The sequence below is a fragment of the Quercus suber genome, unplaced genomic scaffold, assembly GCF_002906115.3.
Source record: "Quercus suber isolate HL8 unplaced genomic scaffold, Cork oak 2.0 scaffold_33, whole genome shotgun sequence".
Lineage (NCBI taxonomy): Eukaryota > Viridiplantae > Streptophyta > Magnoliopsida > Fagales > Fagaceae > Quercus > Quercus suber.
In genome coordinates, this window is record NW_027069498.1 from 439,873 (window position 1) to 457,945 (window position 18,073).

At 35.8% G+C, this 18,073-nt stretch overlaps 2 protein-coding genes across 3 annotated transcripts; both read left to right on the forward strand.

Moving 5' to 3' along the window:
- The first annotated feature begins 497 nt into the window (after positions 1–497).
- LOC112022604 (uncharacterized) lies at positions 498–10,742 on the forward strand. Of its 2 annotated transcripts, XM_024055228.2 has the most exons (3): positions 498–628; positions 1,522–3,496; positions 10,375–10,742. In XM_024055228.2, the coding sequence occupies exons 2-3, from the start codon at positions 1,725–1,727 to the stop codon at positions 10,379–10,381; spliced, it is 1,779 nt and encodes a 592-aa protein (XP_023910996.1). In that variant the 5' UTR covers positions 498–628; positions 1,522–1,724; the 3' UTR covers positions 10,382–10,742. The 2 variants fall into 2 exon arrangements, with proteins under 2 accessions (XP_023910996.1, XP_023910997.1); XM_024055229.2 differs by lacking the exon at positions 10,375–10,742 and having other exon boundaries at positions 1,522–3,500.
- Positions 10,743–12,448: 1,706 nt separating this feature from the next.
- LOC112022590 (uncharacterized) lies at positions 12,449–16,734 on the forward strand. The gene is made up of 9 exons (XM_024055209.2): positions 12,449–12,736; positions 12,831–12,913; positions 13,264–13,366; positions 13,763–13,860; positions 13,992–14,122; positions 14,198–14,306; positions 15,035–15,226; positions 15,313–15,449; positions 16,188–16,734. Exons 1-9 carry the CDS (start codon positions 12,529–12,531, stop codon positions 16,474–16,476), a joined length of 1,350 nt encoding a protein of 449 aa, XP_023910977.1. The 5' UTR covers positions 12,449–12,528; the 3' UTR covers positions 16,477–16,734.
- The last annotated feature ends 1,339 nt before the right edge of the window (positions 16,735–18,073 follow it).

Here is an 18,073-nt window from a genome sequence, read left to right on the forward strand (position 1 = left end):
ACACTTGTCACATGACCCTATCTCAACAAATCCAACAAACAAAAGCACTGAATCCAAGACTTACCCCAATTATTAATTGATTTAATAATTACTTCACTTACAAAGATTATAGTCAATTGACATAACTATGATCTATTCTTTTTATAAAACAAAATAATATAGTTATATTTTTAAAATTTAAATTTAAACAATTAATAGTTAAAAAGATTGAAAGAAAAAATTGTTGAACTCTTTCTGCTTAAATCCTAAACTCTTCTGCCATGTACCTGTTCAAATAATTGACACGTCCTGATATTTCTAATTTTCCACTTAAAAGTTTCAAGACTTAAATCCTCTCCCCTGCTGTAAATATCAAATTATTAAAAAAAAGAGGAAGAAGAAACCGAACCCTTCCCACTTAAAACCCAAACCCATATGGGCCAAATCCATTTACATAATATCGGACCACAAAAACAGCCCAATTACCGTATCCTTATTTGTGAAACGAATGTAATCCCTAATTAATAATTCACCCAAATTTGATTTTGCTTCTCATTTGCTCTTTTTTTCGTTCCCTCTCTTCCCTCTGTTAACAGCTCGAGCTCACGGTGCCCAAAACCCATTTTCAATGATTCGGGTCCGCTGAAAAGTAAGTTCATCTCTCTCTCTCTCTCTCTCTCTAGTTGCTGTTTTTTCATCGAATTATATTCGGGTCTGATTGGATTGTGGGAATTGAGTTCCAATTATATGATCTTGATTTTGGGTTTTTTAAGGTATCTTTCCCCCCTTTGGTTAGTTCTTGTTATATCTCTAATAGTTAGCTATTGCTTTGGTTGTTGGTTTTTATTTTTCTTAAAGATCCAATTTTGTTGTTGTTTTGTTAATGGATGAATTGGGAAATGTTTAAGTGTTTTATGTTTTATTCAGTGTTAATAAGTTTCTCTCTTACATATGTTTTTTTTTTTTTTTTTTTTGGAGTCCACAATGACAGGCTTATGGTTAAGTGATGAAATTTACTATTTCCTAATAGTTTAAGCTAAATTGTTTTATAACTCGCAAGTGATTTCATGGTTTTTTTTTTTTTTTAGTTGGTGGAACCAATTGAGCTATAAGGCTCATTGCTAGTGACTTTCATGGTCTTGTTTTGATAAGATATCCCTATATTATGTGGAAGTGTCTTCTTTTTTTTTTTCCTGGACTGAGCTATCGAAAGGGGGAAATAGTGCTTACGTTGCCTAAACTGAACATGGGAAGCTCACGCTTAAGTGAACTTGGTCACTCACTTCAACAAGAAAATTTGATTATGTTTCGGTCTCAAAATATGTCGTAATTCGTAGATATTGCCTTGAGATTTATGTTAGATTTCATTTTGTTTCTCTTTTTCTTTAGCATATAATCTCTTCTTGGTCTTGGAACTGCAATGACCAAGAAGACAATTTACACCATGTAATTTTTTTTAAAAAGAGAAACAAATTATGTGTGTCAGGAATATATGCTATGATTCCATAATGTACTTACAGCAATGTTGCTATGTTTTTGCAGGAAGTTGATATCGATTCTCACTACCACATCGGAAATATCCCTTCCTATATATATTCATTTCTTGGTTAATCTTTTTTTTAATACAAACAGGAAACCCTCTAACACCGATATTAGATGCGTTTTTTCTTTTTTTCTTTTTGCTGATTCTCAAATTTAATCTCAAAGTTCTCCATCCACATTAATTTCTCTCTCTAAAAGCCTCAATGGATCTCCTCCAAACCTACAAAGACCAAAATGATGAGGATATTGGTGAACTAGAGGACCAAATCCAAAACCCTATTTCCACCACATCATCCCCCGAGGCCTCCCCACCTCGCCTCCTTCCCGCGAAGTCTGCAGCACCAAAGGTGGATGACACCATGTTGGCCCTCACAGTAGCTCAAGCCAACCAAGCCCATTCAAGGCCAATCGACCCAGTCCAGCATGTTGTTGCCTATAACCCCACCTATGACCAGCTCTGGGCCCCCATCGTTGGCCCAGCCCACCCTTATGCCAAGGATGGCATCGCCCAAGGCATGCGCAACCACAAGCTCGGCTTTGTTGAGGATGCTTCCATTGAATCTTTTGTCTTCGATGAGCAGTACAATACTTTCCACAAGTACGGCTATGCCGCTGACCCCTCTGCCTCTGCCGGCAACAATTATGTCGGTGATCTTGATGCCTTGCAAAAGAACGATGCCATCACTGTCTACAACATCCCACAACATGAGCAGAAGAAGAGGAAGATTGAGAAGAAGGAAACAGAGAAGGAGGAAGGCAATGACCAAGAAGAAAATGTTGATAAGATTGAGCTTCAGAATCCATCAACTGACACTTGGTTGATGAAGAATAGGAAGAGTCCGTGGGCAGGCAAGAAGGAAGGATTACAAAGTGAATTGACAGAAGAGCAGAAGAAGTATGCGGAGGAGTATGCAAAGAAGAAGGGTGAGGAGAGAGAGAGAGGTGGTGAAAAGGGTGAGATTCTTCTAGATAAGAGTACATTCCATGGTAAAGAAGAGAGAGATTATCAAGGAAGGTCTTGGATTGCACCTCCCAAGGATGCCAAGGCCAACAACGATCATTGTTATATACCGAAGAGATTGGTGCACACTTGGAGTGGCCACACGAAGGGCGTGTCTGCAATAAGGTTCTTCCCAAAACACGGGCATTTGTTATTGTCAGCTGGGATGGATACGAAGGTGAAAATTTGGGATGTGTTCAATTCGGGCAAGTGTATGAGGACCTATATGGGTCACTCCAAGGCAGTGAGGGATATTTGGTTTTGCAACGACGGGACAAAGTTTTTGACGGCTGGGTATGATAAGAATATCAAGTACTGGGACACAGAGACAGGGCAAGTGATATCTACTTTTAGTACCGGGAAGATTCCATATGTGGTTAGGCTTAATCCGGATGATGATAAGCAGAACATTTTGTTGGCAGGGATGAGTGATAAGAAGATTGTTCAGTGGGATATGAATACTGGACAGATTACACAGGAGTACGATCAACATTTGGGGGCAGTGAATACTATTACATTTGTTGATAATAACAGGAGGTTTGTGACTTCAAGCGATGACAAGTCACTTCGAGTATGGGAGTTCGGGATACCTGTGGTTATAAAGTATATTAGTGAGCCTCATATGCATTCTATGCCATCCATTTCACTTCATCCCAGTACAAATTATCTTGCTGCACAGAGTTTGGACAATCAGATTCTTATATATAGCACAAGGGAGAGGTTTCAGCTCAATAAGAAGAAGAGGTTTGCCGGGCACATTGTGGCAGGGTATGCTTGCCAAGTCAATTTCTCACCAGATGGCCGGTTTGTTATGTCAGGAGATGGGGAGGGTAAATGCTGGTTTTGGGATTGGAAGACATGCCGAGTTTTCAGAACTCTCAAGTGTCACGAGGGAGTGTGCATTGGGTGTGAGTGGCACCCACTGGAACAAAGCAAGGTAGCAACTTGCGGCTGGGACGGATTGATTAAGTACTGGTAAGTTAACCTCTCATTTATTTATTAAAAAAAGTTAACCTCTCATTCATTATTGTGGACTCATTCATATATGCATCTATTTGGTACATGCTGACTTAACTGCCTTTGATAGTCATCTTTCTAAAACTTGCACAATGTATATTTCAATCTTTTATTGCTATTATATGGTACAAATAATTGTAGGATTATTATAATGACAAGTTCTGGGTATTTTGTATGATGACTCAAATAACAGAACATCCTTGGAGTAGATGTCTGTGTAGATGGAGGGTTTGACTTTGTGACATCATTCTCATCAATTTGTGTTCATAGATTGATTTAGGGAACCAAAAGTTGCTGTCTGCGGACCATCTGTTGTTTTCTTTTTAACTGGCTGATTTCTTTCTCACCGATTTGTGTTCATAGATTGATTTAGGGAACCAAAAGTTGCTTTCTGCAGACCCTTAGTCCATTTGTGTGCTTTTTTAAAAGGCTGGTTTCTTTCTTTCTTTCTTTCATTTGAGGCTATCTTCTTCCTCCTCATGAAATAATATATCTTTCTGATAAAAAGATATTTATTTTAAGCTTTTAATCATTTAAGGATGTCCAACTTGAAGCCTTAATTTGATAAGGGGGCTGACTGACCACAGATCCCAAGCGACAAATGCTTCAACATTCTGTTTACTCAGATGCCTGCAACAGCTCAATATTGTTTTGGTTATCCTGAGTGTAGGGATCTATACTTCATTAAAAACTTTGTAACTGAAGACATATAGGAGTGTAAATTATTAGTTGCCATTATCTGCCTTGCAAACATGGTGGTTCCTTCCTCAGTTATCTTCCACTCACAGCAAAACTTCCATTCCATCAACTCACCTCTCTCCATAAAGCAGGGCAAGAATCCTCTTTTTTTTATTCATTGACACCAAGAGTAGATGATACAATTACTTCACATTCTACCAAACACAAAGAAACCCAAAATCAAAAAGATAGGAGAAAAATTGGGCCATGAGCCTGCATTAAGATTTAAAACTTGTCGTCCCAGGTGATAACATGCCTTTTTCTACATTTTATTTTGCAAATTCTTCTGAGGACCTGCTTCAAGGCTACCGAATTAGACACTTATCAGCTGTGCATATGAAATGCTCTCTCTCTCTCTCTCTCTCTCTCTCTCTCTCTCTCTCATATATATATATGATGTGGGAGACGCAAGAAAATTATTATTTAGTATTATTTGTGTTTGCAAGTCAATTGTATTTTTATGTTTTAGGTCTTAGTAGTTTATTAGGCTATTAATATTCTAATTTGGAAGCAAGGTTAGTTTTGTAATAAGGCAATTAAGGTTTCCTAGCCAATTAGAACTAGGGTTTAGCAATCCTTTATAAGCAACCTATTGTACTCTTTGAGGAGATAGTTAATATTTTGATTAATAAAAAAGTTGGCCGTTTGGTCTCTTTTGGGCTGGTGCTGACCTGGGGATGCACAGACGCGGCAAAACGGCCACCACACCCGCGTCCGATGCGGCGACACTGCTTCTTGCATGTCGGTGATGCGTCCATTTTTTTTTTACTCGCGCCGACTCGGTGTAAACTCAGGTCATATCGGCCACAACCACCAATACTGCCGCCGAACCAGCCGATTCAGGCCGAAATTCTCCACAAAAAAAAAAAGGTGCAAAATGCACCGTTTGGACAAAAACCCTATATCTCAGTTCACTTCTCATCTTCAGAGTTCAGCTCTCTCTCACTCTCTGCCTCTCTGGTCTCTGTGCTCCACGCCACAGCATCTCCCCTCTCTAACTCTCACACTCACACAATCTCACTCTCAAGAGTCTCAACTCTCAACTCACTCACACTCTGCTCCCCGTCTTCCCTCAGGTATCAATCTCAAGCTTTCAATCTTAGCTTTTCATAGCTCTCACACTCTTAGTTTTTCAATCTTAGGTCCTTGTGATTTGATTTTTTTTTTTTTTTTTATATATAAGTTGTAATGTAATAATGATGTGACTTGGGTTTTATTTTTTATTTAGTTAATAGTCATTACTCATTGTGATTTGTAGTTGTGAATCTGTGAACACTGAATTGTGATTTGATTTAAATTTTATTTTATTTTTTTAATTTTTATATAAGTTGTCTGTAATTGTGACTTGTGAGTCTTGTGACATTGGGGTTTGATTTTTTATTTAGTTAATAGTTATCATATATTTGTCAAATTTGGTATATGTTTATATAATGTGAAAAAGTATGCTAATTAATATATTAAAAATATAAATAAAAATATTTTTAATAATTTTTTAATCGCCGCACCTGCACCTTACTTTTTTAAAAATTGCCGAGTCCCGCACCCGAATTCGGAAACGCACCCGTGCTTCATAGGTGCTGACTCCATGTCTACCCTAAGTGCTGACTCCTAGTAGTTTCCGCTAGGTGCTGACTTCAAGCCAAGTCTAGGTGCTGACTTCTAGGTCATATCCCTTTATTTTCCCATTGTTTTCATTTTGTTCTGGTTGTCCTGCATCAGTTTTGGTATCAAAGCAAACACCAATCTGTTTAAATCATCGTCGCAGTCAATCCAAAACCAGAAAAATATCACCAAAAAATTAAAAAAAAAACTCCATTCACCATATTTTTTTCTGCCACCAGAAGGTTACCCAACAGACCCCACGGCCAGACCTGGTCAGGTTCTTTCAAGAAGCTTCTTCGCACGCCACCATATATTGGAAAGCCAACGCTGCCATCCCTCTTCTGTCAGATCACACCACAGTGAGCCCCACCACCATCTTCTTCTTGATTTTGCACCACCATGACCCTTAATTGCCCAATACCATGCCTCCGCAATCCCTCCATAAACTAGCAATTCCATCTCAAAGGTAACAATAACTAGCCTTTTATTTACTTATCAAAAAAAAAAAACTAGCCTTCTTTTATTTAATTTAAAAAAAAAAAACCAGCACCTTATTTTCTGTTCAAACTCTTACTGATCATTTCTAATTTGCAACCCCACAGTGTTTTCCCACTAAGAACAACTTGACTCGGCCCATCTAAAATAAAGAAATCAAATTGAAACCCATTATACTACCTGACCCAGCCAAAACAACAAACTCATTGTACACAGTCACACAAGCCAAATGACCAGACCCATTTCATTAACAAGACCCCAAGCCCAGCTTTATACCCAAACCCTTAGCTCCAGTTTAAAATAAAGAAATCAATCAATACAGCCTTTTGCCTTTAATTGACAAACCATCAGCCCCACCAAGCCCACTCATCACTAGTGTTCCAACCGTCAAGTTTTACTTGGTAAGGCCACGGCAGTGCCTTCTTTAATGGGCCATACTTAGCAAGTCAAGTTGGCAAAATCTTTTTGCCTAGTGGGCTATGGTAATATCAGAAGCACCTTATTTTGATGGTTGTAAAACTAATCCCCGGGATTTTGTCAACTGGATGAATGAGATGGAGCAATTCTTTGAACAAGCAAATTGTGCAGATAACAAAAAGGTTAGGTATGCAAAGTTGAAGTTAGGATTTGGAGCACAAATGTTTTGGGAGGATCTTTAATATTTCTATTATCTAAAGTATGAACCAGCCATTAGTGTGTGGGGAGATATGAAAGAAAAGCTTTATAATGAGTATTTGTCACCATACTTTCGAGCTAAGTATCTACCACAATCTCAGTGTGGTACTTTTCAAGTTAAAGCAAATAGGATGAATCCTCATCCCATTTCATGTCCTCATTGCACTTTTGAACAATCTACCAAAGAATTAAAGGAATTATCTGAAAAGATCATGAAAGGTGTTCAATAAATGATTGCTCAGATGAGGCAAATGAAGACTCAAACTGATTCAATAGGGAAACCAAGGATAATTAATCACAATGAAATTATTGCTGCCCTTATAGAAGACAACAATGATGATGATCTGTTAAGTAGTAGAGAAACCTCAAGTAACACCAAAGCCTAATGTTGACCAAGACGTACATGCTTCGACAAGTGTTGCACATGCGTACAAGGAAACGAATCTATTAAAGAGCGGCAAGGTGAAGAGATGGTTTCTAAAGAGAGTACTATGTTTGAGGGTGCACATGATGTGATATTGGTAGCTAATGAATTTGCTTTTAATCAGCCTTCCACGGTGCATGAAGACAAACAGTTTGCTAAAGTGGAGAAAATGGATAACATAGTGCTTCCAATGGCTCAAGATAAGATTGTGTTGATTCCACACATTGATTTTGTTATTCTAGAAGAGTTTGACATGGTGGAATTCAAGGTTTTTCTTTTCTCTGTGCTCCCTAAGGTGATTCCAAACTTGAAACAAGTGTTACTTGTCAGCATCCTAATCCTTCAATGCTTTAGAACTCAAGGTCGAGTTTTCTCCAATTAGAGGAGAATGATGCGGGAGACGCAAGAAAATTATTATTTAGTATTATTTGTGTTTGCAAGTCAATTGTATTTTTATGTTTTAGGTCTTAATAGTTTATTAGGCTATTAGTATTCTAATTTGGAAGTAAGGTTATTTTTGTAACAAGGCAATTAGGGTTTCCTGGCCAATTAGAACTAGGGTTTAGCAATCCTTTATAAGCAATCTATTGCACTCCTTAAGGAGATAGTTGATATTTTGATGAATAAAAAAATTGGCCATTTGGTCTCTTTTGGTCTGGTGCTGACTCCATATCTATCCTAGGTGGTGACTCCTAGTAGTTTTCCCACTTGGTGTTGACTCCAAGTCAAGCATAGGTGTTGACTCCTAGGTCATATCTCTTTATTTTCCTGTTGTTTTCATTTTGTTTTGGTTGTCTTGTGTCAATATATATATGTATGTATATATGTATATATGTATTTGTATATGTGTATATATATGTATCTGTATGTATGTATGTATCTGTATATGTATATATATAAGACCTGCACAATGAGTGCTTGCACATTGAATTGCTTGTTTCCTATGTGCTCCTCCTAGTCTATTAAGCTAAGAGTTTCATTGGAACTACAGCCCAAGTCATGGATTGGAGTCTATTAAGAATATTTTTTTTCCTATCAAAAAAATGTTCTTAAATCATTCCTGTGCCTGTTCTCATCATCATTAAAAATCCCCAATGTGGCAGTCTCTTGGGGACATCATTCCTTGGTCTTTTGTTCAGATTAATTTTTTTTTGATAAATCTTTTGTTAAGATTAATTAATTTCTTACTCTATAAAGTTTCTTCCAACTCTGTATGCGTGCGTGTTCCATGTCTGTGGAGGATATATCCTTCGGAGTGCAAGATGATGCAACTAAAAAAATGTGTATTATGTATCAGTAATCTAGATTAGCAAAACATAAGGTAATAGGACTAATGGCGTCACAGGAAGAGATGACTTCCACATATATTATGCATCTCCTCATAACCACAAGCCCTAGGAGATTATAGAGTTGCTGCTTCCATCATTTCCATTACATTCACTGTTAACATCCACCTTGCCACACGTATTCGATAAAAGAGTCTCTATCTTTCTGGATTTGTTTATGCAAGACATCTTAAAGATTCCTTAAATTACAAAATTGGTAGCATTTTAGCTTTTAGGCTTTGAATCCAAAACTATGCCACAATATTAGAGGGTTTTTAAAAAAAAAGGAAAAATCATGTTGGCCCATGTAAAATGCCTGAAGCTTGATGAGTTGTCTAATGTTGTTGCAAATATTATTCATGAGTATCATAACTATGTGGTTGTTACTCATCAAGGGTGATGTAACCATGCAATGGTGCAACTCTATCGTGCTCCCTTTGCAAGATTTGTAAGGGTTCCATGCCTTTGAGTCATTTTTACCAAAGTTATAGCGGTTGGCCAAGATAAATTAAATTTAAGGGGAGAGATATATGTTTATAGAAATAATAAGATAAATTATTAACTTGTCAAAAAATAGCAAGATAAATCAAAGATTCCTTCTATATGCGTTCTTTGATTGAACTGTAGCATTGGGGAAAATTTTGACAATTGACAATTTGTGGAGAGAATGCGTGGCTTTTGGATTGGTGTTATGTGTAAATGTAATGGTGAATAAGTAGACCATCTATTACTTCACTGCCCTATTGCTCCAGAATTGTGGTATATGGTGTTGGGTTTATTTGGAGTTTGTTGGGTGATGTCAAAGACTGTGGTGGAGTTATTAGCTTGCTGGCCCAGTCATTTTCGGTGTCATCAGAATGGTTATTTGTGGATGGCTGCCCTGCATTGCTTGATGTGGTGTTTATGAAGGGAGAGGAACAATCATACTTTCAAAGATACAAAGAGAACTATGATTGATCTCAAATTAATTTTCTTTAGAACTTTGCTGGATTGGATATCTGTTTTGCATAGTCTGTCTTTATGGTCTATTATTGATTTGATAGATATATGTAATTTGTGTGATTGATTGTATAATCCCCAATTGTATACTTCCTGTATAGGGTGACTCTATTTTTTATATCAATAAAAATTTTATTACTTATCAAAAAAAAAAAAAAAAGTGTAGGTTTTAGTCAGTTTCACTTGAATCATCATCATTCAATTTGCTCGCTGTCTGGATATGATCCTGCCTTTGGCTGTCACTCGTCTGCTATTGGCTTCTTGCTTCTTTTGCATCTTCGTTCTGGAGAACCATGCTAGGTTACTGGTGATTCATGTGACTTATCTCTCTTAATTTTCAGATCTGATGAAATCATTCTTTGGCTACCCTCTACTCCTTAATTTATGTGGTGTCTTAAGATGCGTTTCAAATCATCACATTAAACCTGAAGCTGCAACTGCTTACACACACAACCACCCTCATGTTAAATACTTTTTGTCTTTCACATTTCTCTTCCTATGTTGACTTGCATGATGGAATGGTGAATCTGTTTAGCATTATGGAAACTAATTTTTTTTTTTTTTAATCTGGCTTTCAGGGACTAGTTGCTTTTCTGCTCTATGTTGCAAGGTGTGGATATAATCTGATGAACCTATCTTGGAAATACCTGCTAGAAGACTAGAGGAGCCAAATTGTGGTTTTGAAGTTAAATATTGTGATGCAGGTTCCTTAATTGGAATGCGGGTACACTTGTTTGGATAAAGTTCAGAGATAGGACATCAACATCACAACAATGGTGGACAAATTTGTTCAAAATTTTTGATTTAGTTTAGTTTCATCATCAGGCATGTTATCAAGTAATATGCTGGAAATGTACTTCAACTTGTGTAACAGTTATGTTTTTTTAACCTTTGTAGATCTGTTGCTTTTTCCTAGCTGATTTATGATGACTAGAGCAGTTTTTCAGTTGTGCTATGGTTTGCATTCTTATCATCTTCTTTTATGTGCTTGTTCTATTCCTCAAAGGTATTTACACAATTCGTCTTTCACAAACGCTGATCAAGCATGATTTCCACTCTCAATTTTAATAGTCTAACCGCAGATTTAATAATTCAAGTTTAATAGAGACAGGTTTTGTGAATGATTTTTGGAGTACATTTTGTAAAAGTAGAATCATTTTAAAACCCTTGGAAAATCCACAATCAAATGTGACAATGCATAGCATTGGTGAACCAAATGCACCTTAAAAAAAAAGGCTCCATTAACGTCTACTATTTCAAACCTATTACTCACAAGTATTTCAAAAGCCTCTTATACAATTATGATCACTTGTGTAGTTTATAAAAGACAAGATGTAGATAAATTTGATTCCAACTTTCTTACAGAGTCATAAAAGATCTAACTTATAACCTAGGTTTTTTTTTTTGGCTAAACAACTTACAAGCTACTTAGCTAAAGCTTTTTGCTCAAATACTTTAGTTTTTTGCTCAAATACTTTTTGGATAAAATTTGGCAATAAACTTGGTTATGGCCTAAGATTATAACTTTACCCCCCTTAAACTATCTTAATGCACACTTATCCCCTTAAATTATATTATTTTTTACACTTACCCTCCTAAACTATGAGAATACACATTTTACCACTCTAAATTATATCATCTTTTACACTTATCCTCCTAAACTATACCTATTTTATAATTTATCCCTTAAACTATGAGAATACACACTTACTTCCTTAAATAATTATCCATGGGATGAGATGCAAGTGTTACACAGGCAATACTTTAGGGGGTTTAAGTGTATATTAAGATAGTTTAGGGGGTAAAATGTAATTTCTACCAATATCTTTTTATTTTATGTGAATTTTGAAAATCCACACTTTGATTACATTTTCTTCTTAAAAAATTATACATAAAAAATAAGTTTATAGATAAAATAGTAAATAATATTCGATTAACATGAAATTTGACATATGTGTTAAAAACATAAAGAACATGTAATTTAATGTTAATTTTTTTAGTGGGATTTATAGTTTTAGGCTACAACCAAGTTGTCCATACTTTTTCCCCCTATTTGGCTACTCCTTTTAATTGAGCCTATCAATTGAACATTCTAAATTTGGTGGTGCAATGTTGTATCAAAAACTATAGTATAAAGCATTCACATCAGCTTATGTAAAAATTATTATCTATTTTAATAAAGAATTCATCATTTACTATTTTCCTTCGCTCTCAAAAAATGTAAAGAAAAAAAAAATCATTTTGCATAACTTGTTTATAATCTGATCTGGGTAATTTTTAGAATTTGTCAGCTATATTTTGTACTTCAGTCCTATTTTTCATGATTGGTGCCTGTGAATACTCTAAATTCTAAAAGGCTTGGCAATTTCTTTTGGGGGTACTAAAAACTAATAGTACTAAAAAGTGGCCACTTTTGCCACACAACACAATTTTAGCTAAAACTTAGGAGAACCACCTCTTAGGAAACTTATTTAGTTATATAGTATACATGTGGAACTCAAGTTCCAAATTAATTTGAATTTTTTTTTTAATCCTCATAAAACTTAAGTTTAATAAACTCAAGTTCAAAAAAATATGTTACTGTCTAAATAAGTTCGTCACCATGTGTTTCTCTTAAATAATTTGCTAAAGTTGTGCAATTTGGCAAAATTGGCCCCAAAGAGCAAGTACAAATAAACAAGCGAACTCACTCCTCTCCTCATGGTGTGAAAAGTGAGAGTGAAACAAAAACGATGGGAAGTATGTGGATGATGAGGCAGGTTAGCATTAGAGTAGTAGCCTCTACGAATTCTCTGCTTCTATCAAATTCCATCATCACCTCTCAATTCCCCATCTCCTTCTCCTTCTATCCCAAATCTCAGTATCTCATTTCCCTCGTCTCCTCTTCTCATCGCCACTCGCTTTCAACAACTACCGCTTCTTCTTCTTCCTCTCATTTCGGTCTGTCATTCTTTTCTATTCCTTTAATCTTTATTATGTCTGAAACCCATGTATTGGTTTTTTTGATTTCCAACTGCTTTTTTTTTTTTGTCAGGAGATGTTGAAGAAATTGGAGTTTCGAAAAATGGCTCCAACTCCAAGACCCTTCTTAAAGGGTTGACATACTCTGAGTTTGAAGTAATGTTTCACCTTTCTCTTATTCTTATTATCTTGGGTTCCGTTTTATTAGGCGTTTTGAGAGATTAAAAGACCGTTTTTAAAACCCAAAACTCCATTTTTGCAACCGCAACTCCTCCTAACAAGCTCATTCAAATGCACCCCTTATCTTTGAGCTTGAAGGGTATTTTTTTGGATTGAGATTTTGGTTTCATTTTCTTTCTCTGAGTAGCTTATAACAAGTACAGCAAACATAGGCTAAGTAATATTAGATAATGAGTTTTTTTTCATGGGAAATGTCTTTAATTTCAGTTTATTGGATTAAAATTCAAGACTTCACATTCTAATACTGAGAGAGCCTGCTTTGACAGAATTGGGTTCAGTTACAAGGTTACAGGCCTGGTCAGGCCCTAATGTTATGGAAGCGCCTCTATGGGAATGACATTTGGGCACATCAAATTGATGAATTGGAAGGTTTTTCTACCACTTTATCACTCATATATTTAGAATTTTACCAATGTTTATTTATGTTAATCTTTGTTTATGTTTGCTGCTTTTACATTCGTCATTCGTATTATGGGTAAATATATGTTTCTTGGTTAGATTTTCTCTTCATGTGATTAGACAGTCAGAGTCTCATGAATTCTATTTTTCGTATTTGATAAATTATTAATCGTCCCCAAAACTTAATTTATTGGGAAATGATGAATTTAATCATTTAAACATTATTCTAATGCTCTTCGTGTGTGGTCCTAGACAGCCATCCTCTCTGATACCATGATAAACACCAATTCCCCAAAAGCTTAAGCTGTTAGGGAATTTTGAGTTTAATCATTTAACCATCATTCTAACAATATTATACTTGTGTAGGTTTAAACAAAGATTTCAAGAAAATGTTGAGTGAAAATGCTGAATTCAAGGCATTATCTTTAAAAGAAATTCTCACAGCGTCTGATGGAACTAAAAAGGTAGATATGATCTTTTCCTTTTGTTGCTGTATTGTTTAGTTATATAATATTCTTCTAGTTCTATCTGAAAATGTTACTTTCATTTCTTGAGAATCATCTCATTGATTGTGAAAAATGGCAGGAGGTTGCAGATTTTATTCACATTGGAAGATGGACAGGTGATAGAGACTGTTGTCATACCTTGCGATAGGGGCAGGACTACTGTTTGTGTCTCCAGTCAAGTGGGCTGCGCCATGAATTGTCAGTTTTGCTACACTGGAAGGCAAGCTTTTATTCTTCCTCTTGGTGCCATGCTTTTGACATTATTTCTATTTCTAAACCTATACCTTTATTGCAGGATGGGTTTAAAGAGACATTTAACTGCAGCTGAGATAGTAGAGCAAGCTGTATTTGCTCGGCGCCTGCTTACAAGTGAAGTTGGTTCCATTACCAATGTCGTATTCATGGTAGGCACAAATTTCCAGACAGAATTTCAGAACACTAGGGTTATTTACCAGCAAAACATAATACAAATATCGCTTCTTTTTTTTTTTTTTGGATAGATAAAAAAAAAAAATTATTCAGGAAAAGAAAAAAGAAAAAAATAGTCACACTCAAATCATATATCAGGATGCACAGGCTTTCATCTATTAGATCCTGTAATTTGCTTGAACCACAATGGTGCACTAACAGGAGTTGCATTGTGCATTAACTAATAACTTTAATTCAGGGAATAGAATAAATGTTCTAATTTTGAAGCACATTTGGTTTGAATTGTCTATAGAAGCATGTTATATGTTTCGTTTATGCATATGGCTATATGTTTCCCAATAATAAAAAGAGAAAATATGTCTCTTTGTTTTGAGAAAGAACTTCATACACCTTTTCAGATAATAATTTAATTTAGTTAAAGGGCTTACTTCAATTGTATCTATGATACAGGCAAGTGTAGCATGCAAACAATCTTGACTAGCCCTTTTTAAGACTGCTTTAGCTTGATTGTATCATGATTACGTGATCCTTATGCAAGACATTGCTTGAATATCCAGTTCTGTTCTGCTAACTGTATCTTCTTCCTCTTTATATGCTACATCTGGAAGTTTTCATGGATTTTAGGTTGAAAAGACAAAACAGAGTAGTGTAAACATATATACTCTCTGGTTATCTAATAATATGTATAAATTTAATTTTGTAGGGAATGGGAGAACCACTACACAACATCGACAATGTTATAAAAGCTGCAGACATTATGGTGCATGACCAAGGCCTTCATTTCAGTCCTCGCAAGGTCACCGTCTCAACCAGTGGTCTTGTTCCCCAGCTGAGACGTTTCCTTCATGAATCCAATTGTGCTTTAGCTGTTAGTTTGAATGCGACAACTGATGAGGTATTTTACTTTCAATTTCCATTTTGATATATGGGACATGCTCATGCATACAGAAGATTTACTCTCTTGCACCATATACTTATCAGGTCAGAAATTGGATCATGCCAATTAACCGGAAGTATAAATTAGGATTGCTTCTTGAGACCCTTCGGGAGGAACTTCGCTTCAAAAATAACTACAAAGTTCTATTTGAATATGTAATGCTTTCAGGAGTTAATGACAGGTTGGATAAACCTATCTGCTTTTCCACATTGTTTGACTTGGATATATTATTTATTAGCTGTTTCCAGTTATCGTGCAATGCTGTTGCACCGTTGTACTTCATTCATTATAAAAATATTTGTGGCTCATTTGCACTAGATTTGACATAAGCAACATTATGTATTATTACAAGAATGAGTGTCTGTTGATCAAAAAGATAAACCCTAAGAGATCAGGTTTAGAAAGACAGAAATTTGCACACTACCAAAACACCAATGTTTTGGCACATGAGCAGTTGGTATATAAGTATGACTTAGATTTGGCTAGTATGATACCCCCAACTTTGGCTGCTCTGAGTCTCTTATCTGTGCAGCCTGGACATTTCTTGAAATTGGATGGTTCATGGTAGGTTTAAACCAAAGATGTCATGCAATTGCTTTGTATGACCATGTTCATATTATTTAGCAGTGATCTAGTGATGCTTCAATACTAGTTAGCATACTTTTGCCAAAGAGCTACTGATGTAAAGATATGCAGGCTATTCACTTTGTAATCCTGTTGACAGTTGTCCCCAACTATCATGCTATCATGTGCTGCCACTTTGTCACTGTCCATCCCTCCTCAATGGCCTGAAATTTTTCCAAAACTAATCAAGAGTCTTGTTTTTGTACATACCTCTTTTACTCTCAAAAAAGAGATGCTAGCCATATTTATGTCAAAACTCTAGTCATTGATTTAGTCTCTGTATTTTTATATGCAGCATTGAGGATGCAAAAAGACTTATTGATCTTATTGAGGGCATTCCATGCAAGATTAATCTTATCTCATTCAATCCTCATACTGGATCCCAGTTCCAACCAACCAGTGATGCAAAGATGATTGAGTTTCGTAATGTTTTGGCTGAAGCAGGGTGCACTGTTTTCTTACGACCTAGTCGAGGTGATGATCAGATGGCTGCCTGTGGTCAGCTTGGCAATCCTGGTGCAATCCAGGCTCCATTGCTCCGTGTGCCAAAGCAATTCCAAACGGCATTGAATATCTCTGTGTGATTATTTTCTAGACGGGTTGGGTGAAGCAGGTTCTACTGCTTGAATTTGGATACATGAATGCTAGTTTCTCATACATTGGATCTGTATGTGTAGCGGCTTCACATGAAGGCGAGCTTGATATAGTTGACCTCATTGTAGTTTATTTTTTCCTTTTGGTAATTACAGATTTTTCCCTTTCCTATGTTGATATTCGCATGGCCTTGCAGCCTTAATTTATGAACTAGATTTGCACATGCATACACCACATTAATGCCGTAAGAGGGTTGTCATTACCGTTACCTTCCCAAATAGAGTTCAGAAGATTTAATTGAAAGAAGTCAGTGAATTGCAATAAAGATAGGATGCTACACCGTTTTAATGTAACTTTGTCAGTGGGTTACCATAACTTTTGAATGGAGTTTGTGATGTGTGTTTGTATTAGAACTTCTTTCTTTCTCCCTTGTGTGTGTTTGTTCCTCGAAGAAAAAAAAAAAAAAAAACCTTGTCAATGGGTTGCACTTGGACCTGCACTGTGGAGTCATGGCACAAAAATTGTGTCCATAAATTTTTTCTCAATTATTAAATCCGTGTTCCCCACTTCGACAAGACTTACCTTCATTTGGATGGGTAATTTTTGGTGAATTAATTGGGCTTTTAATTTGATTGATTACATCAAAGTTTGCTTATTTCTATATTTGTTCAATTCATAAACCTCAGTTTCAATTTAGATTGTATATTTATAATATGTACATGTATATGGCATATTGATTTTTTTTTTTTTTTCCATTTAATAGATTGCATAGAATTCGTTCGATTATGGTTGTCAATGTGACTCACTCTTCTCTTATTTAAAAGAACATAAGATGCCCAGAATGTGTATGATTATAGTCGTGAACAGACTCCAACTATTTTATTTCTTCATAATTTGTCTCAAAATTTGTTCCACTATATTTTGTTTTCAAAATTTTGTTTGAAAATGTCAATCAAAATTTGTCAATTAAAGTCTCAAAATTATCAAATCGTTTTAACATAAACCTTGTTTCTCTTCGTTACTAACTTATGTTATTTTGGATAGTAATGTAGAATGTAATGTTGTAGAGATAAAATCTTTCAGCTAACCTCTAATTTGGGTTTAAGCTATCACAATAAGCTCCATCACTACCAAAACCCCCAATTCCTTGATGTCTACAACAATATCTTGTCAATTGTCATATGAATTAAACTTTCTGTACGCTGCTTTCCAATTGGGAGAAATTATTAATTCTATAGAGAGGATTGTTAAAATGAATAGTCTTTTTTTATGGCGGAGCCGTTATACAGTTATAGCCTTAGAGGTTAGCTTCCAGTACCTCTGTATAAATAGCAGTTATTCGTTAATTCGGTCACCAACAAATCTAGAGTATTAACTGCAACCTAATACGCTTTGGGACTCTACTTCCCACTACGCTCTTCCCACTACGCTTGAGCCCCCAACATTGAGCATACTATGTTCTCTCTAACCCATTATTCCCCAGGTTCACACCACTGACCTGCACATATTATTATTTTTGTTTCTCACCGCTCCCATCCACGTTGCCACATCAATAATATGGTTCGTTCATCGTTCTCGTATGGGTTT

Bases quoted from the DNA above. Each gene is read 5' to 3' on its own strand.
- LOC112022604 (XM_024055228.2), top strand. From the start codon at position 1,725: ATGGATCTCCTCCAAACCTACAAAGACCAAAATGATGAGGATATTGGT.
- LOC112022590 (XM_024055209.2), top strand. From the start codon at position 12,529: ATGGGAAGTATGTGGATGATGAGGCAGGTTAGCATTAGAGTAGTAGCC. The intron at 13,861-13,991 runs GTAGATATGATC...AGGAGGTTGCAG, and splicing joins CGTCTGATGGAACTAAAAAG to ATTTTATTCACATTGGAAGA. The intron at 15,450-16,187 runs GTTGGATAAACC...TTTTATATGCAG, and splicing joins CTTTCAGGAGTTAATGACAG to CATTGAGGATGCAAAAAGAC.